The sequence below is a fragment of the Herpailurus yagouaroundi genome, unplaced genomic scaffold (assembly GCF_014898765.1).
Source record: "Herpailurus yagouaroundi ecotype Mexico unplaced genomic scaffold, PumYag 215, whole genome shotgun sequence".
Lineage (NCBI taxonomy): Eukaryota > Metazoa > Chordata > Mammalia > Carnivora > Felidae > Herpailurus > Herpailurus yagouaroundi.
The window spans coordinates 9727766-9753762 of NW_024412446.1; the positions used below are offsets into that span (position 1 = coordinate 9727766).

Consider the following 25997-nt stretch of genomic DNA (forward strand, 5'->3'; position numbering starts at 1 on the left):
CCTTTCACCTGCTGGTCATCCCACTCTTGGCACCCTCACCGACCTGAAGGTAGAGGCCAGCGCACACCCACTCCCACTTGCTTAAACATCGCCACCGCACTGCCCCACATCACCCCCACCCCGTCTCAGCTGTGGGGGTACCTCATTTCCTTCGAGCCACCCTTTCCACTTTCCGAGGTTTCCAGACCTTTAACACATCATGGCAACCCTATTAATCCCAATAGTCCTGTCCCCTTACACAGTGCCTTCAAATGGAACAACAGCTCCCATTTTGGAGAAGCGACCCGCTGGGGACTCCTCCCCCGAACCGCTCTTGGGGGCCCTACAGAGGACCCTTGCTATTAGGAGGGGAGGGAAAAGGAAACCACTTAGCACTCAAGTCTTGAAAAGCACCCCTCCCCCCAGGGCTTGGTACAAGTTAGGTGAATAGAATTCTCTCTTCCAATCTGAGGTGGCAAGGAGAGGTCACGCAGGGTCACCTCCAGGTTGGGGCAGAATCAAAGAGAAAATCAAAGACTGATAGGATTCTAGAACCTTTCAGCCTGGAGATAAAATCTTCCCCGACGCCCCCACCTTCCATCTCCTGAAGAGTGACAGGTTTTTAGTGTTTTCCTTACTCCACACCACACCTCTTCAGCTGGCTGAAAGCCAGCAATTCAGAGCGCTGTTTCTCGTAGGTGGAGAGGGGTAGATTCCAGCTACTTACTCCTGGAGAATGAAGTTCTTCACATTCTCACAACCCCTTTTCTTCACCAAAGCCCCATGTCGTCCAAGGGGTTAGGGGCATCCCTTCATTCCTCCACACCCACCTCTCCAAGTTTTTAAAACAATTACACTGATTCTTTTAAATGTTATTTATTCTATGAGAACCATACACAATGTAGAAAATTTTAAAATAGAAAAGCCAAAGAGGAAAATCACAATGATTTTGTTCCACCATCCAAAGATAATCACCATCATTAACATTTAAGAGTCATGCCCTTAGTCTTTATCTGTTTTATATATACAAGAATATACCCATATTAAAAAAAATTGAGATCACATAATACACACTATTTTCATAACCTTTTTAATATTCAAAAGAGCATTTTTCTTTCCAGTCGAATGTTCTTCTACATGACTTCTAATGGCTGTGCAGTACTCCACCATCTGGATGGATATACAATGATTTACTTAAGCAATCCCCCATTGCAAATTTTCATTACAGCAAAGAAGAAGTGAATTCCCAATCAGACAACTGCTTCTCATTTTTTCTATTGCAATGCTGGGGTGAGCATCTTGTAACTGAATCTTTAATTATTTTCTTAGGATAAATTCCCAAGTGTAGAATCACTAGGTCAAAGGCGATGGACACTTTTAGAGTGTTTGACACATACTACCAAACTGACATCCAGGAAGGCTATACCAATTCGCACCCCCATATGCAAGGTATGGGAGTGTTATTTTAGTGCTCCTTTGCCGATACTGGGTCTTCTTTTTTTTATTCTTTAAAATATAGTTTGCCGAGGGAAAAATGCTTTCAGCTATGCTTGTCTTTCTTTAATTACTAATGAAGCACACATTGTTTTTCATGGTTTTATCCATTTGAATTTCTTCTATGAATTCCCTACATATGTCCTTTCACAGCTGGTTCTTGCTCCTTGAGGCTGCTTTGTATCACTCTATAGGGTAGGGAGTAGAAGTAGGAGGATGAAGCAACAGGACATTTTAACACAGTCTCATATCTCAGGGAGGTAGTGACACTGGAGAGAAATAGTGAATGAAGCCAGTGGCCGGGAGCTTGTTCTTGATGGAGGCTGGCCGTCCTCCCTCCTCCTGGGGTGCTCCTGGCCTTTATGGGTCCCCTCTGCGGGGTGCCCAGACAGGGCCCTGTGCTCTCCGGGCCTGGTCCTTCACTGGTCTTCTGCCTGCCTCTGTGTTCCCAGGCTGCTCTTCCTCATCTCTGCTCCATGACGGGTGAGGATGGCAGAGCCACATACCCAGGGCTGGAGGGAGACACTGTGGCCAGTGAAGTGGAGAGGGGAAGAAAGGACGGAAGCAATGTCCAGGGACAGAACAATCTTTGTTGCAGCCTGTGAGTGGACCCAGTCTACCCACCCCCTCCACCGCAGTCCCACACACATCCAGCCTAGGCTGCAGAAGGGTGGGTTCAATGATCTACTCTCCCCTAAATCTCTCTCATAAGTGGAGAAAAGGACCCAGCTACCTGTACATCTTGTGCCCCACAGTGGGACAGCTTTCTGCAGCCCCTGAATTTGGCCACCTTCAGGCAGGGAGGCTGGGCCACGGTTGAACCACACCAGAGCCTGAGCCCCAAGAGTTAGTTACATGGCATCAGGAGCCAGGGGTGCTAGGTTTACACAGCTTGATTCCCCAGAGGGGGTCACATCCCACAACCCATCTCGCCTGGTTGCTGCAGAGAATTTCCTGCCTCATAAGCCTGAGCTGAGTCTCACAAATTATCCTGGAAGGTAAAGTGAGCGAAGGAACAGAGGAACAGCAGTTGGAACCCCATCAGGGGCTGCAGTTCTGTTTTGGGTGGCAGAGGAAACCTGGGGCCACTTTTGTATGGTGGGAAGTCAATGTAGAGACTGAGCTCCTCCAGCCCCTAGCCCTGCTCTAACTCTAGCCCCCTCCCTCTAATCCTCCCCCCACCCCCAGCTCCTGGGGTTGTGTTGGTTAGGGATGGGGGGAGGGGCAACAGCTTATATGAAAAGCTGTTTTGTTCCCACCCACAGGGAGAAGAGAGCCCAGGCTCTGAGTCTGCACAGTAGGCTTCTGATTCCCTCCCGCACATTCAACTGTATGATTCTGCATCTCACAGGTGTTGAAGCTGAGACAAGAGGCCCAAGGTTCCCACATATAGGTGATTTATCCCTGTAACTGGAGTCTAGGCCAGTCTGAGGAAATACAGGGAAAGCTAAGAGCATGGGGTTGACTACTCAGATGGGAGTTTCAGTATGACCTCTTCCCTGAAGATGAAATTTACTTTGGACCTCACCTGGAAAGGCAGTAGGAAAGAAAGGGAGACAGGAAGGAGGGTCAAGAAAGACATCTGAGTAAAGGTGTTGCCAGTTTTCTTTGCTCCCATTGTCTTCCCTTTGTCACACACTGATGTAGACCAACTGACCTTGGGTAGTCACAGCCATCTAGTCCCCAGCCCGACGAGGGTCTCTAATCTACAACTGTTCTCTCTTGCTGGGCCAATCTGGCTGAAGGGTCTCCAACTGAACAAGGTTCCCTTTTCCAAAAGGCATCACCACTCCCGCTGTTCTGACCTTCCCGGCCCCAGTTCCGTCACCTTCCAGATGAGGGGGAAAGCAGCTCCTTCTCCTCTTCCTCCTCCTCCTTGAAGCCAGGGGCAGAGGGCAACAGTTCTTCAACTGGCAGCTTTAGCTGGGTCAGGACATAAAGCTTGCCACTGAAGAACTACTGCGGCTCAGCCAGTTGAGGATGTGGGAGGGACAGGCTCCTAAAAGGAAAGGGAAGAAAAATGGGAAGGATCTGAGCAGGGCCATGTCACAGGGACACTGTCCCACTGGCATCAAAGTCCAGCTCCAACAGATGCTCAACCTTGTAACAAAGGGTTCTTGGCTTTGACTTGGGCCTGCAGGAGCGGTTAACTTCAGTGAGAAGCAAGAGGCAGCTCTAAACATACCTCCTTGCACCTCTTTCCAGAACTGAAGGCTGTAGAGACCCAGGCCTGCTCTCACCCCACCCCCCCCCCCTTGCCCCAGCTCCCCAGGAGGGCCCCTCCTCTTCAGCATTCAGAGAGGGCAGGACTTAGAACCTTGGACACGTCCCACCAATCGCCCAGGTACTTGGTGAGAAGTTGTACCTTAGGTCCAAAAATGTGAGTTCAGTGATCAGCCCAACTGACTTGTTCCCAAAGAGTTCAGCTAGAAGAGTTTTGGGGGCCTACATCTGGGGAAGAGTAAGGAAGTGTTTGGAAGGTCAGCAGAGGCTCCAGGGACTGTGAGGAGAGGACAGGGGACCAAAGGCTGGAGGGGAGGGAGGTATGGGCAGGGTGGATGGGCAGCTTCCCCAAGACTCTCAAATGCCAGGCATTCCGCTTGCGCATTCCGGGTACATCTGGTATGAATTCCAGGCTGTCTGCCGGCCCCTCCATGTCTGAACTTTGTTCCAAGTTCCAAGCCCCGCCCCCACAGTTCCAACGCATGAATCAGCAGGAAAAGCCGGGCCCTGCAGCATGGCCCAGGGAGGGGGCTGGGGGCGTGGCAGGCTAGAGGGCTGTGAGCTGGGGAGGGCGGGTCTGTGCTGACACTCAGTCCAAGGGCATGGCCCATGCCAGTGTGAGCGGCCAAGGCGGTCTTGCTTTCAGACTTCTATACTCAGAGGATCAGAAAGACTAGGGTGGGGGTGGGAGGTTTTCAAATTACAAAACCCTCTTGGGAGACATGAACTTTGTGGTATCTTCCTTCCCCCAGGTGACCAGTCCAACTCCTTCCCACTCTCCTCTGTCTGAGCCAGCTCTGCTCAGCCCATAGGACTCAGCGGCTGCTCAGAGTCTGTGCCAAGCAGGTGCCCTTGGCTGCAGGGCGGGGTGGGCCCAGGGCACTGACCCTCTGACCAGCTGCTCCATCAACCCTTTGGCACCCTGACAATTCCTAGCCCAGTCTGACAGCCAGGATGACAGGCCAAATGAGTTGGAGGCTGTAACTAGGGCCGGAGGGAGGTGGGGGCGATAGCCTAGCGAGAGGCCATAGGGAGGGGCCAAGAGTTGGCCGAGAGGTGGGGAGAGAGGGAGCCCAGTGATGACTAACCCAGGCGCCCCACCCAGTCAGCCGGCTTCCCAGGCGGTCAGGGCCAGGCCTGGGCTAGGGGCCCCACAACCGGACATGCTGGGGGGAGGTGCAGAGGTGACCTTCTCTGGGCCCAAGACGGCCAGTTAGGCTGGGGAGGGGGGGTTAGAGTTTCCAGGTCCTCCTCCAGCCCGCTTCCCCCACCAACCGCGGTGAAACCCTAACCTTTGGGTTGCATAAGGCCCCCGCACCGCCGCCCCCTACTCCTCTCCCCTCCCCCCTTACATAACATCCCCTGGAGGGAACGAGAGGAGGGGCCGGCCCGCCCAGAGACCCCTTCCCTGCCAGGGCGCTCAATTGGCCCTGACCCACTGACTGCCAGTAAAGGAAAACTACCTCCTCACTACCCGCCGGGTCCAAACCCTCCGCAAGCTAGAAGGCCAGTTCTCATATCCTTTGACCAGGGGGCGCCCAGGTTAGCTGCCCCCAGCCCTCCAGCCCCTCGTCTCCCTTTTAGCCACACTGCAAAACCTTCCGCCACTACCGCTGTCCTGGCTCCTTCTTTAAACCTCCTGCCACACTACTCCAGTCAGTTCAGGCCCCTCTGCCCCAAAGCTCCCCTACCCCCGCCGCCCCCTCTCCCCTCCCCCGGAAGGGCAGGGTGTGGCCACCAGGACCCTACTTTCCCCCGTTACCCTGTTAGCACGGTTCCCTCCTGTGCGGCGGAGACCCCAGCTCACACCCACCTGGTGCTGGGTGGGGGGGCTGCTGAGGGTAGGGGAGCAAATCAGTGCGTCCGTCCCCCACGGCCGGCGGCGCTGTGTCTTCCCTGCGCCCAGCACACACCGGCTCCAGGCTCCGATCAGCTGGCGGCGTCGTGACGCACAAGCTGCGATTGCACCGCCCAGGGCCAATCACCGCCCACTGCTGGGCAGCGTGACCACACCCACTCTGGGGCGCCAGCACTTCGCCCAGGTCCCGCCTCTCCGGCCGTCTTAGCGCTGATTGGCAAGGAGGCCACCCCTTTGCCTGGGTGAGCTGCGCTAGGCCACGCCCACCAACTCACGAGCTCACCAATAGGTGAAAGGGTGTGGCTGAGCCATAAGCCTAAGACAGCTTGCTTTGAGGAGCGCTACGTCAAACCAGAGTCCTAAAGAGCAAAAGGAAGTAAAGGCGTGTGTGTTTGCGTTGCACACTGGTCAATGTAGTTCTCGGTCTGGCACCTCGTTCCCAGAATCCAGCGCGCTCTGTGAGTTGGCATTTTTAAACTCCTCTCCGAATCCATCCTGGCGAAGTTCTTAAAGGGCTACAGCCCCTCCTTTTTTGGGCCGTGCGTGCTTGTTTTAAACTACCCCAAAATGGATTCGCTGACCTCTGCGTATGAGGCGATAGTTCTTTAGGGAAAGGTGGAGCAGGCGAAGCAGGAGTGGGTAGAACTGAAGATGGAAATCAGCCTCCCGGGCAGCAGACTCTTCCATTGGATGACTCTTGAGGGCTTTGGGGGGAGGAAAAACTGTCCACCTCTCCTCGTCCCAGCTTTCACTGGAGAGATCTAGTCCTCCTCTCCTGGCGGGCTCTTACTAACCAGGAGATTTTTCTTGTAGAGTAGGTCTCGTCCCAGTCGCATAGAGGCAGAGCCTCTCAAGCAGCAGCTTCCTAACAAAAGATTCATAGTACAGTCCTCACTTGAGGGTAGAAGCAAGACTAGTGGTGGGAAACTAGGGGATGGGTCTTGCCAGAGTGTCAACTGGTAAGTAACCCCATCCTCCGCCTAATACCCCTATTCTGTCCCGCCCTCCAGAAGCCTTTTACTGACTCAGGCCTACTTAGGAAGAGATTTCAAAGGTAGAGACCAATGGGGAGGCTGCCCCTTTCTCCAGGGGCCAATCAGAGCCTAGGGGGGCGGGGGATGGGCAAAACGAAGAGGAACCCAATGACTTGGCAAAAGCTGCTAAACCGCTTTTTTAAAGGGCCGAGTCTGGGACGCGTCGCAATTTATCACCCCCACCCCCGCCCGTTCCATAAAAGAGAAACGTGTAGACAGGATCCGTGACTTTTCCATAGACTCCCAGTTGAGTATGAGGATACCGAAAAGGATCAGCCTGGGGTGAGAGACAGTTCCTCTGTATCAAATACAGGCTCCACCAAGTAATTGCTGTGGTTCCTAGGAACTCCAGAATTCCCAGCCTGTGTTCAGAACAATGTGCCTTTAAGGAAACTTCCTGCCTTCCACCCCAGTAACAGCTGATTGCTGGAAAGTGTGACCTCAGGGGACGAATCAGCTGTTACCACATCCTCCTCCTGGCCTGCCCTCCTCCATCCCCTTATCCCCACCCCACCCCCCACTCTACCTCCGCCCCAACCCTCCTGGGTCTTCAGGAAAGAGAGGAGATGGAACCCCAAATATGGGGGACCTGCTTGTATGTTCTTTCCTCTTTCACTCCAAGACTATCTCCCCCCCTCCACCCCCCCATCTGCTGTTTAGCTCTTCAGAGGTCTGAGCTTGGAACGAGCGGTATTTCCTGTCTGCACAGCCAGTTCACACTCAGCTCATACCCGCCTTCCCAGGTCTAGAAGGAGGCCAGTATTGGGGAGGCTCAGAATGGTGGCTGGCTGGGTGTGTGGGTGCTCCAGGAATGGTACTGGGAAAGGTCCAGCGAAGCTGCAAACCAAACCTAGAGGAGAGGAATAGCCATGGAAAGAACGCTTCCTGGGGCCAGAAACCTGCTCCCCAGGCCATTTGCCCCCTACTCCCTACTCAAGTTGCCTTATTCCTTCCCACACTGGGGCTAGCTAATGGGACTCTCTTGGCTTCACCCATTCACTCCACTTATAACTTAGATGCCACCTGGCCCTTGTTTTATTTACACTCTCACCCTCCACAGCAGGCGTGCTAATGTGGAGCCTCCCAGAGACTGCAAGTGGAATGCACTGATCCCAGAAACCAGAGGCTTTGGCTGGGCAGTCCTGCAGGAAGACCCAGGTAAATATTTTTACCCCAGCCCTGAGCAGGGAGTCAGGGTCATTCCAGGACAAGCTTAGTGTTAAGTCCCAGGACTGACTTGGCAAGGTTGGGAGAAACTGAGCAGGGCCTTGGCCAAGCTTGGAAGAAAGAGGAACCTCACCAGCTGCCCCCATTATCCATTATCCTTACAGTGGAAGTCTCATTCCCTTCTTATCCAAGACCCTCGGAGTAGGCCCATGTCCATTTTGTTCTGCTAACTCTCCATTCCCCCTCACCCCTCCCACCCCATTGGGCAAAAGCACAGGCTTTGAGTCCAGGGTTTCTCAACCTCAGCAGTATTGACATTTTGGGCTAGATAATTTCTTGTTGTGGGGGCTGTCGTTTGTAGCATATTTTAGCAGCATCCCTGGTCCACTAGATGGAATAAGCAACACCCCCACCCTGCAGTTATGACAACCACGAATGTCTCAGGACATTACCAGATGTCCCCTGGGGGCCAAAATCTCCCCCAGTTGAGAACTACCGAAATCAACAAACTTGGATTCAAATTCCAGCTCTTACCAGCTCTGAACTTGAAGATGCTCAACATCTCTGCACCTCAATTTCCTCATCCACAAAATAGAGTGAATAATAAATTCAGAGTTTATTGTAGGGATTAAAAAAGGATTATGTTGTTTTTATTAAAAAATTTTAAAATGTTTATTTTTGAGAGAGAGAGAGAGAGAGCGCGCACATGAGGGGGGAGGAGCAGAAAGAGAGGAGACAGAGGATCTGAAGCAGGCTCTGTGTTGACAGCAGAGAGCCCAGTGAGGGGCTCGAACTCATGAATGGTGAGATCACGACCTGAGCTGAAGTCAAATGCTTAAACCTGGGTGGTGCCCCGAAAAGGATTATGTTCAAAAACACCTAGCACAGTACCTGGCCCACTGGCCCACAGTTGGCACACTAAATGTTAGCTTCCTTCACTTTTCTCACTGCCAGATCAGCAAAAACTAACCTCACTCAGCATGGGCTGACTGCCGGGGCAGCTGCAACTTCCCTCCTTGACTATCCAAGCCATGACCTCCAGGAAACTCAATATTGAAGTTGGCGAAAGGGAGTGGCTAATTTGGTCCCAGATTCTCCAAAGCCCAAGGGTGCTTGGGTTGGGATTCCAGGGAAATTTGGGAATTGAGCTGTTACAGAGCATTATTATCAAGATGTGGCCTGCAGATTGCCTGCATCAGAATTAACTGGGGTGCTTGTTAAAAATGTGGGTCCCTGGGTCTCATTCCAGACTACTGAATCAGAAGTACATCATAAAGTTTGAAAACCACTGTTTTAGGCCTCAGGTTGGGGAAGGTGTCAGTGCCCCAGAAATCTTAGTGCCCAGCATTGTAAGGACATCCTATTCAAAGGAAGAAAAGAATTCTTAAGGTTAGTTACACTCAAGGTCATTGTTGTATTGCAAGCCAAAACCACTAGAGGGCAGGACATACACGAACTTACAGAAAGAAAAAGTAGTGCCTATTCAGACTAGGTAAACAAACCCGAGCAAAGACCAGGTGGACCCAATTTTATTGGTACTAAGAAGCAGGCACTACCCACTGACCATCAAAACCCGTTCTCTGGCCTCAGGTACTCAGACCAAAGTTCGGGATGCGAGATTGTCAAAGAACGCCTAATTTCTCAGGTGAAAAAATAAAACTTCATGACCAAGGAGCACAGTGAACATTGGTTTTAGAATGAGATACTTTGGGGGGCGCCTGGGGGGCGCAGTCGGTTAGGCGTCCGACTTCAGCCAGGTCACGATCTCGCGGTCGGTGAGTTCGAGCCCCGCGTCAGGCTCTGGGCTGATGGCTCAGAGCCTGGAGCCTGTTTCCGATTCTGTGTCTCCCTCTCTCTCTGCCCCTCCCCCGTTCATGCTCTGTCTCTCTCTGTCCCAAAAATAGATAGACGTTGAAAAAAAAAATTAAAAAAAAAATAAATAAAAAAAGAATGAGATACTTTGGGTTTGAAATTTGGCTCTACCAACTCTTAGCAGTGTGACCTTGGGCAAGTTGCCTAAGGTAGTCAGCTTCCTCATCCTAAATGGTTATAAAAATATCTCCTTAAACAAAACAAGATATGCAAAGTGTTAGCCGGGTGCCTGGCTCCTAATCAGTGCTCCATGAATGATGGTTGTAAGTTATAACTGCCCAAGGCCATGTGAACAAGCACATCCGGGGCTCCCACTGTGTCTTCAAGAGGATGCAGATGGAATCAGATCATAGCTGAACCATTTGTTTCCTCTCTAATTAGGACTGTAGTTTTTCTTTTTTTTTTTTAAATTAAAAAACTGTTTTTAAGTTTTATTTATTTACTTTTGAAAGAGAGAGAGAGCATGAGCAAGGGAGAGGCAGAGAGAGGGAGAGAGAGAATCCCAAGCAGACTCAGTGCAGCATAGAGCCCGATGTGGGGCTCGAACCCATGAACCATGAGATCATGACCCGAGCCGAAATGGAGATGGATGCTTAACCGCCTGAGCCACCCAGGCGCCCTGGGACAGTAGTTTTTCTTGAGTGCCTTTATGGATTCCTCCCTCTACACCAAACTCCTACTTGAGGCAAAATCTCCTAGGAGTGAGACTCAAAAAAACAGAGCCAGTGGTTTTGCTACAATGTCCTCAAATGGGTCAGAACCGAGACCCCCGGATAGTTTTGGCACCAGCTGTCTGGTTTCTGCTCCCTGTCCTGTGCTGCACCGTTCGCCTAGCCAAGGTAGCAACTGCAAGGCTCTGAGCACAGCAGGCAGGCTCTGGCACCTCAGAGGCAGATCTTCAACGGGAAGTCTTGGGGGAACCTTTCCTCCCAAGAACTACAGGCCTGTGGGCCTGGGCCACTTTTCTCCCTCTCAGATGGCTCAGAATTTGAAAGAGAGAAAGAAAGAACCCTGAGAGGGCTGGGGAGGGGGGAGGACTGTAGGACAGAAAGGCGTGCACCAGCTTCTAAGTTGCCATTCTGCCACTTGGGCGAGTCTCTTTGGCGGCTCTTGGTTATGACTTGTGAAATATAAAGAGTATTAACTGTCTTCTGTATTTTAGGGGTGCTGTAAAAGCCAAATGGAATGCTACTGATTAAATGTGTTGGAAAATTAAAAGCTCCTTCTCTTGGTAGGCAGCATGGAGGCGCTGAAGGGACTTAATGTCAAAAGCCCGGCTCTGCCATCGGTTTCTTATCTGTAAAACCAGAGGGGCGGTGGTATCAGCCAGCTAAAGGCTGGGATCTCCGGCAAAATCCTTCCTAAATCCACGTCCTGGTGCGTGCAGGAGGAAGCAGGGAGGGAAATCTCATGGGCTGTTCAGCATCCCCCTCTCCTGCACCCCGAGAAAGCGAAGCCGCAACTGCACTGGGAGGGAGGGCACCGGGGCCTGCCAGGCGGTGGCGCCGGCGGGAGGCGCGGTCCGACCGGCCCATTTGAGCCACGTGCGGTTGTTTCCGTGCCGGGGCGATCACGTGAGCCGAGTCAGCTGACCGGTCACGGCAGAGCCAGGCTCGGGCGCCCCGCAGCCCCTGCCCGGCTGTGCCCGGAGCGCAGGACCCTGCAGTGGGGTAAGAGCGTCCCCGCCCTCCCCTCCTCTGTCCCCGGCCCCCCCGCCCCCGCCTCTGCCTCAGCCCGGGTGCCTCGCCCGTCCCTACCCGCCCGGCCTGGCACCCCGGAAGCCGTCGCGGGAAGGGCCGTGGCCGGGCTCAGCCCCGCGCTGCCCCCAGGCGGCCAGGAGGGGATGGCCCCGGGGAGCAGGGGGCGGGAAGTCGCTCTTACCAACGGGGCCGAAGGCTGGTCCCCGCCCCCAAGCCCCGACATGGAGGAGCTGCTCCAGAGCGTGGAGAGGGACCTGAACATCGATGCCCGGCAGCTGGCTGCGGCCCCGGGGGGCACCCACGTGGTGGCCTTAGTGCCCGCGCGCTGGCTGGCCAGCCTCCGCGAGCGCCGGCTGCCCCTGGGACCCTGCCCCCGGGCAGAGGGCCTGAGCGAGGCGGAAGTGAGGACTCTTCTGCAACGCTCCGTGCAGAAGCTGCCCCCCGGCTGGACGCGCGTGGAGGTGCACGGGCTGCGGAAGCGGAGGCTGTCCTACCCCCTCCGTGGCGGCTTGCCTTTCGAGGAAGGGTCCGGCAGCCCTGAGACCCTCACTCGCTTCATGCAGGATGTGGCTGCCCAGAATTATCGCAACCTGTGGCGCCATGCTTATCGTACTTATGGGCAGCCGTATAGTCATAGCCCTGCCCCTTCAGCTGTCCCTGCCCTGGACTTAGTACGACAGGCTCTGCAGAGGGTCTATGGTTGTTCCTTCCTGTCAGTGGGTGAATTTACCCAGTGCCCATCATATACGAGAGATGGTCCCTGTCCCCCTCGGGGCAGCTTGGCCTGTCCCAGTCTTTTGCGAGCTGAGGCCCTGCTGGAGTCGCCAGAGATGCTGTACGTGGTGCACCCTTATGTGCAGTTTTCCCTGCACGATGTGGTCACCTTCAGCCCTGCCAAGCTGACCAACAGCCAAGCCAAGGTGCTCTTCATTCTCTTCCGTGTGCTGAGGGCTATGGATGCCTGTCACCGCCAGGGACTGGCCTGCGGGGCCCTAACTTTGCACCACATTGCTGTGGATGAGAAGCTTTGCAGCGAGCTCCGGCTGGACCTGAGTGCTTACGAGAGGCCCAGGGAGGAAGAGAATGAGGAGACCCCTGTATCAAGGGCTGGGCCAGGCACTGAACTTGGAGAGGAGGGAGGTGGGGGGGCTGGGTGTCCCACCTGCCGGGAGGAACTTAGAGGCCTTGTGTTGGATTGGGTCCATGGCCGCATCAGCAACTTTCACTACCTCATGCAGCTAAATAGGCTGGCAGGTCGGCGGCAGGGGGATCCCAACTACCACCCAGTGCTGCCCTGGGTGGTGGACTTCACCACACCCCACGGGCGCTTTCGAGACCTGCGCAAGTCCAAGTTCCGCCTCAACAAGGGGGATAAGCAGCTGGACTTCACATACGAGATGACGCGGCAGGCATTTGTAGCAGGTGGTGCGGGTGGCGGGGAGCCACCTCACGTTCCTCACCACATCTCGGACGTGCTTTCCGACATCACATATTATGTGTACAAGGCTCGGAGGACACCCCGGTCGGTGCTCTGTGGACATGTGCGGGCGCAGTGGGAGCCCCATGAGTATCCCGCCAGCATGGAACGTATGCAGAACTGGACACCCGACGAGTGCATTCCTGAGTTCTACACCGATCCCTCTATCTTCTGTTCCATCCACCCTGACATGCCTGACCTAGATGTGCCAGCCTGGTGTGGCTCCAGTCAGGAGTTCGTGTCTGCACACCGGGCACTGTTGGAGAGCCGAGAGGTGTCCCAGGACCTACACCACTGGATTGACCTCACATTTGGCTACAAACTCCAGGGCAAGGAGGCTGTGAAAGAGAAGAATGTGTGCCTGCACCTGGTGGATGCCCACACACACCTGACCAGCTATGGCGTGGTGCAGCTCTTCGATCAGCCACACCCCCAACGCCTGGCTGGGGCTCCTGCCCTGGCCCCTGAGCCTCCACTCATCCCCAGAGTGTTGTTCCAGACCATCCAGGAGAGCATAGGCCGGGAGGACTTACCAGGACAGCTTACAAACGGGGTGGGCAGGCTGGTTTTGGAGGCCACTCCCTGTGAGGCTGGCTGGGCCAGGGAGAGGCCCGTGGCAGGGGAAGATGACTTGGAACAGGCCACAGAAGCTCTGGATTCTATCTCCCTCGCAGGGAAAGCAGGTGACCAGCTGGGCTCTTCCGCATCTTCCTCCAGTCAAGCCTCCCCAGGCCTTTTGTCTTTCTCAGTGGCCTCGGCCTCTCGAGCAGGCCGCAGGAACAAAGCTGCTGGGGCCGACCCTGGGGAAGGTGAGGAGGGGAAGATTCTTCTTCCCGAGGGTTTCAATCCTGTGCAGGCTCTGGAAGGGCTGGAGAAACTAGGCAACTTCCTGACCAAAGGCCTAGGGGGCCAATTGGAGGTGCCTGAGCATGCCCAGGTCCAGCCACCCGTGCAGCTGCAGGACCTCTTCCATCGGGACATGCAGGCGCTGGGTGTCCTGTTGGCTGAGATGGTGTTTGCCACCAGGGTCCGGACAATGCAGCCTGACGCGCCTTTGTGGGTACGCTTCGAGGCCGTTCGGGGCCTCTGCACACGCCACCCCAAGGAGATCCCCGTGTCTCTGCAGCCCGTGCTGGACATGCTCCTGCAGCTCAGTGGACCCGAAGGCCCTGTGGCAGCAGGGAGGGGCAAGCTGGCCCCACTCTTTGAGTACAGGCCCATCTCCCGGGGATTGCCTCCACCCTGTCCGGCCCAGCTCCTCAGCCCCTTCAGCTCCGTGGTTCCCTTCCCTCCGTACTTCCCGGCGCTGCACAAGTTCATCCTCCTGTATCAGGCGAGACGCGTGGAGGACGAGGCCCAGGGGCGGGAGCTGGTGTTTGCTCTGTGGCAGCAACTAGGTGCAGTGCTGAGTGACATCACCCCGGAGGGCCTGGAGATCCTGCTGCCCTTCGTGCTGTCACTCATGTCTGAGGAGCACACGGCTGTGTACACAGCCTGGTACCTATTTGAACCTGTCGCTAAGGCCCTGGGCCCCAAAAATGCCAATAAGTACCTACTGAAGCCCCTCATTGGTGCCTATGAGAGCCCCTGCCGGTTACACGGCCGCTTCTACTTGTACACTGACTGCTTTGTGGCCCAGCTGATGGTGCGGCTGGGCCTGCAGGCCTTTCTCATCCACCTGCTGCCCCACGTCCTCCAGGTGCTGGCTGGTGTGGAGGCCTCCCAGGAGGAAAGCAAGGGCCTGGTGGGGGCCACTGAGGATGAGGAGAGTGAGCTCCCAGGGGCTAGGCCCAGCCCCTGTGCTTTTGGGGAGGAAATTCAGATGGATGGTGAGCCTGCTGCTTCCTCGGGCCTGGGGCTCCCAGACTACACGTCTGGTGTCAGCTTCCATGACCAGGCCTACCTCCCTGAGACCGAAGACTTCCAAGCTGGGCTCTATGTGACCGAGTCCCCACAGCCCCAGGAAGCTGAGGCTGTGAGCCTAGGCCGGCTGAGCGACAAGAGCAGCACCAGTGAGACCTCCCTGGGCGAGGAGCGGGCTGCAGATGAGGGGGGTGCTCCTGTGGACAAGAGCAGCCTCAGGTCAGGTGACAGCAGCCAGGACTTGAAGCAAAGCGAAGGCTCAGAGGAGGAAGAGGAGGAGGAGGAAGGCTGTGTGGTGTTGGAGGAGGAGGAGGGAGAGGGGGAGCAAGACGACATCACCAGGGCGTCTGAGCTCACTCTCTCTGACACGGTGCTGTCCATGGATACTGTCGTGGCCCGTGGTGGTGACACAGATGGGGAGGAAGAGGAGGAACCACTAACTGAGCAGTCGGAGGGCAAAGAACAGAAGATCCTTCTTGGTGAGTTCTCAGGCCTCGAGGTGTTGTAAAACAGTCCTCTGGTTTGTTTTGTCTTTTTATCTTATCGTATTATTTATTTATTTGCATAATGTCTACACCCAAACGTGGGACTTAAACTCATGACCCTGAGATCAAGTCGCATGTTCTCACTGAGCCAGCCAGGTGCCTCAGGGTTCTGTTTTGTCTTTTGATTCCGATATAGTTAACATACAGTGTTCTATTAGTTTCAGGGGTGCAATGTAGTGATTCAACAATTCTATACATTGCTCAGTGCTCCTCACAGCAAGTGCACTTTAATCCCCATCACCTATTTCACCCATTTCCCCATCCACCTCCCCTCTGGTAATCATCAGTTCTCTGTAGGTAAGAGTCTGTTTCTTGGTTTCTTCCTCTCACTCTTTTTCTCTCTCCCTTTGTCCTTGCTTGTTTGCTTTGTTTCTTAAATTCCACACATGAGTGAAATCATGTGGAATTTGTCTGTCTCTGACTGACTTGTTTTGCGTAGCATAATACTCTCTAGCGCCGTCCATGTTGTTGCAAATGGCGAGATACCATTCGTTTTTATGGCTGAGTAATATTCCATTGTACATGTGTACCACATCTTCTTTATCCATTCATCTGTCGATGGACGCTTGGGCTGCACATAGTTTGGCTCTTGTAAATAATGCTGCAGTAAATATAGGGGTGTGTGTGTCCCTTGGAAATAGTGTTTACATATTTTGGGAGTAACTACCAGTAGTCCAATTACTGGATCATAGAGTGGTTTTATTTTTGACTTTTTGAAGTACCTCCCAAGCACCTTCCACAGTGGTTGCACCAGTTTGCATTCCCTCCAGCACTGCACATTTCTCCACATCTTCGCCAACACTTAACTGTTTTTTGTGTTGTTAATGTGAGCCATTCTGACAGGTGTGAGGTGGTATCTCATTGTAGTTTTGATTTGCATTTCCCTGATGATGAGTGATGTTGAGCATCTTTTCATGTGTCTGTTGGCCATCTGGATGTCTTCTTTGGAGAAATGTCTGTTCATGTCTTCTGCCTTTTTTTAAATTGGATTATTTGTTTTTTGGCTGTTGGGTTGTATCAGTTCTTAATATATTTTGGATACTAAGCCTTTATCGGATATGTCATTTGCAAATATCTTCTCCCATTCAGAAGGTTGCCTTTTAGTTTTGTTGATCATTTCCTTAGCTATGCAGAACCTTTTTATTTTGATGTAGTCCCAAAAGTTTATTTTTGCCTTTGTTTCCCTTGCCTCAGGAGACATAGCTAGAAAGATGTTGCTATGGCTGATGTCAGAAAAATACTGCCTATGCTCTCTTCTAGGATTTTTATGGTTTCAGGTCTCATGTTTAGGACTTTAATCCATCTTGAGTTTCTTTTTGCATATGGTATAAGAAAGTGGTCCAGCATGATTCTTTTGCATGTAACTGTCCAGTTTTTCCAATACCATTTGCTGAAGAGACTTTTTCCGGTTGTATATTCTTTCTTTTGTCAAAGATTAATTGGCCATATAATTGTGGGCTTTTTTCTGGGTTTTCTGTTCTGTTCCATTGATGTGTTTATTTTTGTGCCAGTACCATACTGTTTTGATTACTACAGTTTTGTAATTAATATAACTTGAAGTATGGAATTGTGATACCTCCACTTTTTCTTTTTCAAGATTGCTTTGGCTATTCAGGATCTTTTGTGATTCCATACAAGTTTTAGGATTGTTTGTTCTAATTCTGTGAAGAATGCTGTTGGTGTTTTGATAGGGGTTGCCTTAAATGTGTAGATTGTTTTGGCTAGTATAGACATTTCAACAATATCCATTCTTCCAATCCATGGAAGAACCTTCCATTCCTTTGTGTCATCTTCAATTTCTTTCATCCATGTTTTATAGTTTTCAGGGTACAGGTCTTTCACCTCTTTGTTTCATTTTATTCCTAGGTATTTTACTGTTTTGGGTGCAATTGTAAACGGGATTGTTTTCTTAATTTCTCTTTTTGCTGTTTAATTCTTAGTGTATAGAAATGCAACAGATTTCTGTACATTGATTTTGTATCCTGTGACTTCACTGAATTCATGTGTCCGTTCTAATAGTTTTTTTGGTGGGGTCTTTAGGGTTTTCTATAAATAGTATCATGTCATCAGCAAATAATGGAAGTTTTACTTCCTTTACCAGTTTGGATGATTTTTATTTCTTTTTGTTGTCTAATTGCTGTGGCTAAGACTTCCAGTGGTGAGAGTGGAAATATTTGTCTTGTTTCTGACCTTAGGGGAAGAGCTCCTAGTTCTTCCCCATTGAGGATGACATTTGCTGTGGGGTTTTCATATATGGCCTTTATTATGTTGAGGTATGTTTCCTCTGGACCTACTTTGTTGAGGGTTTTATGAATGCACATTGTACTTTGTCAGGTGCTTTTTATGCATCGGTTGGAATGATCATATGGCTTTTATCCTTTCTTTTATTGATGTGATGTATCATGATGATTGATTTGTGACTATTGAACCACCCTTGCATCCCAAGGAGTAAATCCCACTTGATCACGGTGAATGATTTTCTTAATGTATTGTTGGATTCAGTTGGCTACCATTTTGTTGAGGATATTTGCATCTGTGTGCAACAGAGATAATGGCCTGTTGTTCTCTTTGTGTCTTTATCTGGATAACGCTGCCTCACAGAATGAATTTGGAAGTTGTCCTTCCTCTTTTATTTTTTGGAATAGTTTCAGAAGAATAGGTATTAGCTTTTCTTTACTCTGGTTTTCATTCAACATTTCTGAGTACCTACTCTCTGCTAAGCGGTGGGTGCAGCACATTCACACACAGCACAGATGTGGGCCTGCCCTCCTGGAGCTCACCTGTAGCCGAGGAGATGCCACACTGTAGACAGTGTCATGTAAATGTCATGTTAGTGCTGTAAAGAACATGACTGGCTGCTATGAGGGAATATAAATGGGGCTTAGATCTAGTTTTCAGGGTCCCATGAAAGTAGGGCTGGTTGAGGTCCAATGAATAGGAGATAGCAAGTAAAATGGTAGGGTTTACAGTGGGAAGAGCATACCAGGCAGTGGGAACAGCATGTGTGAGGCTCTAAGGTTGTCATGGTTCCATTGAAGAATCAGGGACTGAATTCTGCTCCTGAACCCAATATTGTACTGTATTTTTTAAAAAAATTTTTTTAATGTTTATTTATTATTGAGAGACAGAGAGACACAGAGCATGAGCAGAGGAGGGGTAGAGAGAGAGGGAGACATAGAATCTAAAGCAGGCTCCAGGCTCTGAGCGGTCAGCACAGAGCCCGACGCGGGGCTCAAACTCACAGACTGCAAGATCATGACCTGAGCCGAAGTCGGTCGCTTAACCAACTGAGCCACCCAGGCGCCCTTATCGTACTGTATTTTAACTAACTAGAATTTAAATAAAAGTTTGAAGAAAAAAAAAGAATCAGTGCAAACCTAGGAAGTTTAGACAGAGAGAGTGGAAGGAAGAAGAAGGAGCACAGGCCATAGGGTGAGGGAGCCAGGGCCTGGCCAGGCCTCATTTAGCAGCTTAAGAAGATTCGCTGAAAGGATAACCTTCCTGCCAGGTGTGCTGAAGGAAAGGAGCCTGGAGTAGCTCCAAAGCCAGGGCCACGTGGGGGCTGTCCCAAAGCCACAGGCCACCTCTGCCACTGCTAAATAGAGGGTGGTGGTGTGGGGCACCCGGCTTTGACTGGGCCCCTCGGCAGGTCTGCAGCCGGGCTGGCCAGGAGAGGTGCCCTGGGGTGGGGTGGGAGGTGTGGCAAGTCACCATTATCTGATGAGCTCAGGGCCCGTTCCTGCCCTGCAGATACAGCCTGCAAGATGGTCCGCTGGCTATCTGCCAAGCTTGGTCCCACAGTGGCCTCTCGCTACGTGGCCCGGAACCTGCTCCGCCTGCTGACATCTTGTTACGTTGGTAAGGCCTGTGGTTGGTGCTGGAGATGGGGCTTCGTCCCAGCCCCTCTGTCTATCTTCAGCCCCCTGCAGGGGATCCTTCCTTACTTCCACCTCCCAGGCAGGTCCTGGGTCCCCGTCTGTAAGCTACTTCCTTCCTTGGGTAAGGCATGGGGTGGCCCCCAGGCTAGGGTGACGAGGAGTGGCTACCACAGTTCCTGGAAGGCCGCCCTGCCTCCTGCCTGCTGTTAGCTACTCAAGGCTGCTGGTTCTTCCTCGGCAGGGCCCACTCGGCAACAGTTCACCGTGAGCAGTGGTGAGAGTCCCCCTCTGAGCGCTGGCAACATCTATCAGAAGAGACCGGTGCTGGGTGATATAGTGTCGGGGCCCGTGCTCAGCTGCCTCCTCCACATTGCTCATCTGTATGGGGAGCCTGTCCTCACCTACCAGTACCTGCCCTACATCAGCTACCTGGTCAGTTACTGATTGGCAGTCCCAGGGGAGGTCAAGGAGCTTGAGGGCGGACCTGGGATCCCTGGGGGCCCCAGGGGGTCCGTGGACAGCCTGGCCCTCACCTTCTCTATGGCCCTAGGTGGCCCCAGGTGGCACCTCAGGCCCCAGTAGACTGAACAGCCGTAAGGAGGCGGGGCTGCTGGCAGCGGTGACTCTGACCCAGAAGATCATCGTGTACCTCTCGGACACCACCCTCATGGACATCCTGCCCCGAATCAGCCACGAGGTCTTGCTGCCCGTGCTCAGCTTCCTCACTTCCCTCGTCACTGGGTAGGCTCCTGCCCCACCCCTGTGCAGGGGAGTAGCTCAGCTGAGGGAGCTACCCAGGAGGGGCTGGGAAGCTTGGGGGTGAGACCGGACTGGGTGTCAGGAGTCTTGGTTATCAGGATTCCTGGTTCTGATCCAGCTGTGTGACCCTGAGCAAGCCACATCTTCTTTCCGTGCCTCCGGTTCCTCTCGTCTGGTTTGGATCAAATTTGTCTTATAGTTCTTTTCGCTTAAAGCTTTTCATAGATTCTGGGCAAGTCCCACAGAGTTGTGGAGAGGTGGGGGGTGCTGGAGCTCATGAACTCTCTTTCCAGGTTCCCGAGTGGGGCCCAGGCCCGGACTGTCCTGTGCGTGAAAACCATCAGCCTCATTGCCCTCATATGCCTGCGCATTGGACAGGAGATGGTCCAGCAGCACCTGAGTGAACCTGTGGCCACCTTCTTTCAAGTCTTCTCTCAGCTGCATGAGCTTCGGCACCAGGTAGGCAGACCTACCCCCCTTACCTGGCTGGGTTGGGCTGGGCAGGGGCCGTGAACTCGGCTGACTCCCTGGGCCTCCCTGCCCACAGGAGCTGAAGCTGGATCCCGTGGGCCGCAGTGAGGGCCAGCTGCCAGAGGTGGCCTTCTCCGATGGGCAGCAGCGGCTGGTGGACCCTACCCTGCTGGACGAGCTGCAGAAGGTGTTCACCTTGGAGATGGCGTACACAATCTACGTGCCCTTCTCCTGCCTGTTGGGTACTGCCCCATCACGTTCCCTCGCAAAGCCTCTGTGGCTATGTCTCTTCTCTGGGGAGGGCCCCATGCTCCCCTTGCCCCCAGAATCAGTAATGAGCATTCAGTGTTCTGGGTCAGAGCAAAGGGATTTGGCCTTGGACCTCAGAGTTCCAAGGTGCTGTATAAACAGGGACTGAGCATTAGCCAGCAAGGAGGCACAGGAGCTGGCCTAGATTATCCCTGGGGACGGCAGGGCCACCAGGCTGACGTACTGACATCTCCTGGAGCTGTCTGAGAGGAATAAGCTGCCCACCATTTCTGTAGCCTCCCCTATGGGCCTGGCACTGCCGAGCAATTATGTGTGTTATCATCTTAAATAGGATGGACAGCCCTGTGGTCAGATATGTCATCGTCCCTCTACTGAAATATAAGCCCTGGGAGGGAAAGCACCCCCTGGCTTTTACCATTCTATTTCTGATGCCCTGCGTAAAGCCCGGCACACATAGAAGATGTTCGTGTGAATGGATCTACCTTTCTCTGTGGAAGAAAATAGGCTCGGAGATGAAGAGTTACTTGCCCAGAGTTGCACAGCCAGGACCTGCTCTGTTTTCTGTGGTTCCCAAGCCTTGGATGGGTGGTGGCAGTGGCCTTCCATCTTCCCTAACCTGAGGACCTCTCCCACTCCCATCCAGGTGACATCATTCGGAAAATCATCCCCAACCACGAGCTGGTTGGGGAGCTGGCAGGGCTGTATTTGGAGACCATCAGTCCGAGCAGTCGCAGCCCTGCCGGCTTGGAGCCCACGGTGCCCAGCGCCGGCCCTGAGTGGGACCCCCAGAGTGGGGGCTGCTCCCGGGACGACGGCCACTCGGGGACTTTTGGGAGCGTGCTGGTCGGGAACCGCATCCAGATTCCCGATGACTCTCAGCCTGAGAGCCCCAGCTTGCTGGGCCCCATCCCTGGCGCTGGCAGTGGGGGCCCCAGCAGCGAGGAGGACAACGCGCTGAAGCGGGAGCTGCCGCGGAGCGCCCACGGGCTAAGCGGGAACTGGCTGGCGTACTGGCAGTACGAGATCGGCGTGAGCCAGCAGGATGCCCACTTCCACTTCCATCAGATCCGCCTGCAGAGCTTCCCAGGCCACTCGGGGGCTGTCAAGTGCGTGGCGCCCCTGAGCAGCGAGGACTTCTTCCTGAGTGGCAGCAAGGACCGCACGGTGCGCCTCTGGCCACTCTACAACTCTGGGGATGGCACCAGCGAGATGGCCCCACGCCTCGTCTACGCCCAGCACCGCAAGAGCGTCTTCTTTGTGGGCCAGCTTGAGGCCCCGCAGTATGTGGTGAGCTGTGACGGGGCTGTGCACGTCTGGGACCCCTTCACAGGTGAGTGGGCCCAGGTGAAGCCTGTTCTGTTGCTGCCATGCTGTGCCCTGCCAGGCCAGGCCTCTGGGTGCGGGGACCCAGGGTTGGGCGGTTGGGGTGTCTTGGTATATGATGTGGGACAACCCAGCGAGGCTGCACAGAGGAGCAGTTAGACCTGAGTTGGAATCCATTAGCCTTAAGTTTGAATTGGTTCTGCCAACTTATTTGCAGAGTTACCTTGCTCAAGTCACTTTGATGCTGGAAGCGTTAGTGCTCCCCATCTGTAAAACAGGAATCAAAACTGGTTTAGAAGATAATGCACATAGGGGTTTGGCTTAACACATAACATGTCATACAAGTTTGGCAGAGAGTTGCTTGATGATTTTTTGGCATCGTGTTAGGCAGAAATAAGGTTAATAAGGTTTTTAAAGGGGGAGGGGATGGAGTAGCATCGAGGTAGACCGAGGAGAGGTAGCATTTGGTCAGGGGGTGCTGTGTGAAGAGTTTGGGGACAGGAGCCTGGCCTGGCCATGGATGCAGGAAGGTGGGGGGGGGGGTCAAAAATCATCTTTAGTATTTTCTTAGGTCCCCTGGGAGATGAGAGGCAGTTACAGGGTATGTCAGGGAGATAGGAAGGGTTGGGGTTCTTCCATCTGCTACTGGGACCCTAGATCCACTGTGCCTTTCCTTCCCAGGGAAGACCCTTCGTGTAATAGAGCCATGGGACAGCCGGGTGCCCCTGACTGCTGTGGCTGTCATGCCTGCCCCCCATACCAGCATCACCATGGCCAGCTCTGACTCGACCCTGCGCTTTGTGGACTGCAGGAAGCCCGGCCTGCAGGTCAGGGGCGTTCGGTTCCCTGAGCCCTGGCTTGGATGCCCAGCAGGGAGGAAAGACCCTGAAGAGAGAAGCAGGGTGTAGTTTCTCTTTGGAGACAAATCACCCACAGCAGCAAACGCTGGGGGGTGGGACTCTGATCTGGGATGAAGGGGTGCCCTCCCCTCGATGGGGCATAGAGGCTCAGGCCTTTTAGCCGTGTGGGCTTGGGGTGAACAGGACCTCAGGGAGAAATGGGTTGGAGTGGGTGGCAGTGCTTTAGCTCATCTCCCTCTGTCTGCAGCATGAGTTCCGCCTGGGTGGCGGGCTGAACCCGGGGCTTGTCCGCTCCTTGGCCGTCAGCCCCAGTGGCCGTAGCGTCGTGGCTGGCTTCTCCTCGGGCTTCATGGTGCTCCTGGACACCCGTACAGGCCTGGTTTTGCGTGGCTGGCCAGCCCATGAGGGGGACATCCTGCAGATCAAGGTGACTGACGTGGTCCCCTTTCCCTCCTCACTGCCCAGCCCAGCCCCTGCTCCAGGCCCTCTTAGGGCCCACCCAGGACCGGCTCCCTCGTACATGCCCCATGGCTGATGGGCGGAGAGGGTTAGGAGCCAGCTCTTCTGCAGGGGGCCCTGGCGGCAGGCAGGCCACGGGGGCGGGAACCAGGGGGCGAGCTGACCCTGCTGTTCCCTGGGGATGTTCTAATGAGTAACCCTTGTCCATATTTGTCTTGCTTGGAGGATCAGGGGTCGGGTCCTGTCCGTGACCCAGTTCAGGTTAAATAAAGCTCAGCTGGGAGGGTGTTTACTGCCCCCGACCACTGAGCAGAGTCCATGGCCCGTGCTGGGCTGCCCTGGTGGGGGTAGGGACACCCGGGCATGGGGATCCTGCCCCTACCCCCGCCCATTCTCAGTCACAGACCTTGGGGAACTGCCCAGGGAGGGACCAGGAGGAGGAACAGGACTGTATGTGGGAGGATTTTTCCAGGCAACTGGCACCCCCTCCCTATCCTGACTGGAGCCAGGGGACATGCACTGCCAGTACTAAGGGCAGGCTGCCCCCAACTCTGTCCGGGGCCCCAGAGCTTCAGGCACCTCTAAGTTCTGACCTTCCAAGGAAGGCTTTGGGGTCAGCCTGGGTATTATCTGGCAATGCCACTTACTGGTTCTGTGACCTTGGTAGGATTACTTAATTTTTCTTAGCCTCATGTTTTTTCTCTATAAAATGGGAACAACAGCATTTACGTCATAGAGTTGTTATGAAAATTAAATGTGGCAATATGGCATGCCTAACAAAATGCCTAGATACAGTAAGTGCTCAAATGATAGTGATGACTAGGTTAAAGACACTTTAACATATTAACTAGTGTTAATGTAATGTGGCGGGGGGGGGGGGGGGCGGCGGGCAGCTGGTCCCCTGCCCGGGATCCCCTGTCTTCCTGGGAGATACAGTGCGAGTAAACAGAAGACCTTGGAGCTCGGTGGGCACATGGGAGGGCCCAGGCCCTGCTGAGGCTCTCTTCTCCCTGAGCAGGCGGTGGAGGGCAGTGTCCTGGTCAGCTCCTCCTCTGACCACTCCTTGACTGTGTGGAAGGAGCTGGAACAGAAGCCCACGCACCACTACAAATCAGCATCTGACCCCATCCACACCTTCGACCTGTACGGCAGCGAGGTGGTCACCGGCACCGTGGCCAACAAGATCGGCGTCTGCTCCCTGCTTGAGCCGCCCTCCCAGGCCACCACGAAGCTCAGCTCTGAGAACTTCCGAGGCACGCTCACCAGCTTGGCCTTGCTGCCCACTAAACGCCACCTCTTGCTGGGCTCGGACAACGGGGTCATCCGCCTCCTGGCCTAGGCCAAGGTGTGGCTGGCCAACGAGGGTGGGCAGACATCCCCCGGGAGTCCATCCCTTACCCTCGTCTCCCCAGCAGCTCCCTCTGGGCAGGCCTCGGGCCCCGCACTCTGTGCCCACATGGCCTGCCAGCCGCAGTGAGGCAGGGGTCCAGGTTCCTGAACCGTCAGAGCCACCAGTGCTGCCAGAAGGGATCTCATTTGTGGCTTGGGGAGATGTTGCCCCGGGTCAGCAGGAAGCAAGAGAGGGAGCACAGGAAAGCATCGCTGCCCTCTCTTCTCCCCAGCTCTGCCCCCTGGGTCCACATGGGGACAGGGAAGCTCCGAGAAGGAGAAGGGAGACTGGCCTTGTCCAGCCAGTGTCCAGCCAAGGACGCCCCCACCCCCACCTCCCCTTGTGAGCCCTCTGTGCCCCTATCTCACAAGGGCAGGGAAGCCGCTCCAGTCCAGGACACTGATGGTGCTTGGACTCCAGCCTCTAAGGAGGGCTGGTCCTGGTCCAGGAGTTAGGGACCTTGGGGTGGGGTTTAAGTGTCCACCCAGCCAGGCCCTGCCCAGTATGGGACCAGTAGGAGAAGAAAGAGGGCAGGACCAGGGGAGGGAAGATGGACTGGTCCAGCTGGTGCCTGCCAGGAGTGACCCCATGCCTTGCCTGCCCATCCCTAACCACAGTGTTTGTGCCTTGAACTGAAGAGGCAGCCCCTGGGCCCAGAACCCTTGGGGAGTGGTCCAACACCCTGAGAGAAGGGGCAGGAATGATCTCTGCATCTCAGGTCTCTCCCAGGGGACAGGAAGACCCAGGCATCCCCGGACCCTCACATTCTAGAGCAGAGATGAGGTCTGAGCCTGGGCCCTTACTGCCTCTTCACTATTTGCAATAGATGTAAATATGACCAATAAATCTTTTGGAAGAGCCATGGAACTGAGTGAGGCTTTTCTTGATGATGGTTATCAGGGTGGGGAAAAAATTGAGACCCAGCAGCTTCCAGGGCAGTGAGGAGAGTGAGAAGTAGGGCGGGAGGAAGGTGGGAGACAGCCTGATCATTGCTCTTGGGCGCCACGGGGTACAGGGCTTCTGGTTCATGCAGCCCCAGGTCAGTTTTCCTGAACCCTCAGCTTGGGGGAAGGTAAGGAGGCTTTGATCCTGCTGAGGGAGGATGCTGGCAGAGGCCATGGCCCTTTCTCTTCTCTCCACCCCTTCCAAACCCAGACTGAAAGCAGCCAATCAGGATCCTGGGCTTGTAGGGATTGGGGATGGGCATCTTATCTTGGGTTCCCCACATAGGCTCCCGTAGCTTCCCCTTCCTTACCCTTAGGACGGGGGAGAGAAAAGGACATTGGAAGTGAGAAGCTGGAGGTGGCTCTGAGCCCAGCTGTGTCCTTGGGCATGTCGCATAGACTCTCTGAGCCCCACTAAAATGGGGATGAAC

The 25997-nt window shown here is 54.0% G+C and overlaps 1 protein-coding gene and 2 long non-coding RNA genes across 6 annotated transcripts; 2 read left to right on the forward strand and 1 right to left on the reverse strand.

Annotated features, from left to right (window-relative positions):
- Window positions 1-836: 836 nt before the first annotated feature.
- On the reverse strand, window positions 837-6565 carry LOC121017315 (uncharacterized). Of its 3 annotated transcripts, XR_005784718.1 has the most exons (3): window positions 5510-6533; window positions 3302-3472; window positions 837-1998 (listed from the first exon to the last, which is right to left on the reverse strand). It is a non-coding gene; the product is annotated as an uncharacterized LOC121017315 (long non-coding RNA). The 3 variants fall into 3 exon arrangements; XR_005784719.1 differs by having other exon boundaries at window positions 837-3472; window positions 5459-6565; XR_005784717.1 differs by having other exon boundaries at window positions 837-3472; window positions 5510-6547.
- Window positions 6566-7100: 535 nt separating this feature from the next.
- On the forward strand, window positions 7101-8448 carry LOC121017316 (uncharacterized). The gene is made up of 3 exons (XR_005784720.1): window positions 7101-7183; window positions 7649-7746; window positions 8283-8448. It is a non-coding gene; the product is annotated as an uncharacterized LOC121017316 (long non-coding RNA).
- A 2748-nt stretch (window positions 8449-11196) lies between these two features.
- WDR81 (WD repeat domain 81) lies at window positions 11197-25489 on the forward strand. Of its 2 annotated transcripts, XM_040455494.1 has the most exons (10): window positions 11471-15146; window positions 18963-19070; window positions 19332-19522; window positions 19641-19831; window positions 20143-20308; window positions 20397-20562; window positions 21234-21920; window positions 22595-22740; window positions 23021-23200; window positions 24251-25489. In XM_040455494.1, the coding sequence occupies exons 1-10, from the start codon at window positions 11471-11473 to the stop codon at window positions 24569-24571; spliced, it is 5832 nt and encodes a 1943-aa protein (XP_040311428.1). In that variant the 3' UTR covers window positions 24572-25489. The 2 variants fall into 2 exon arrangements, with proteins under 2 accessions (XP_040311429.1, XP_040311428.1); XM_040455495.1 differs by lacking the exons at window positions 23021-23200; window positions 24251-25489 and having other exon boundaries at window positions 11197-15146; window positions 21234-21934; window positions 22595-22732.
- Window positions 25490-25997: the final 508 nt, after the last annotated feature.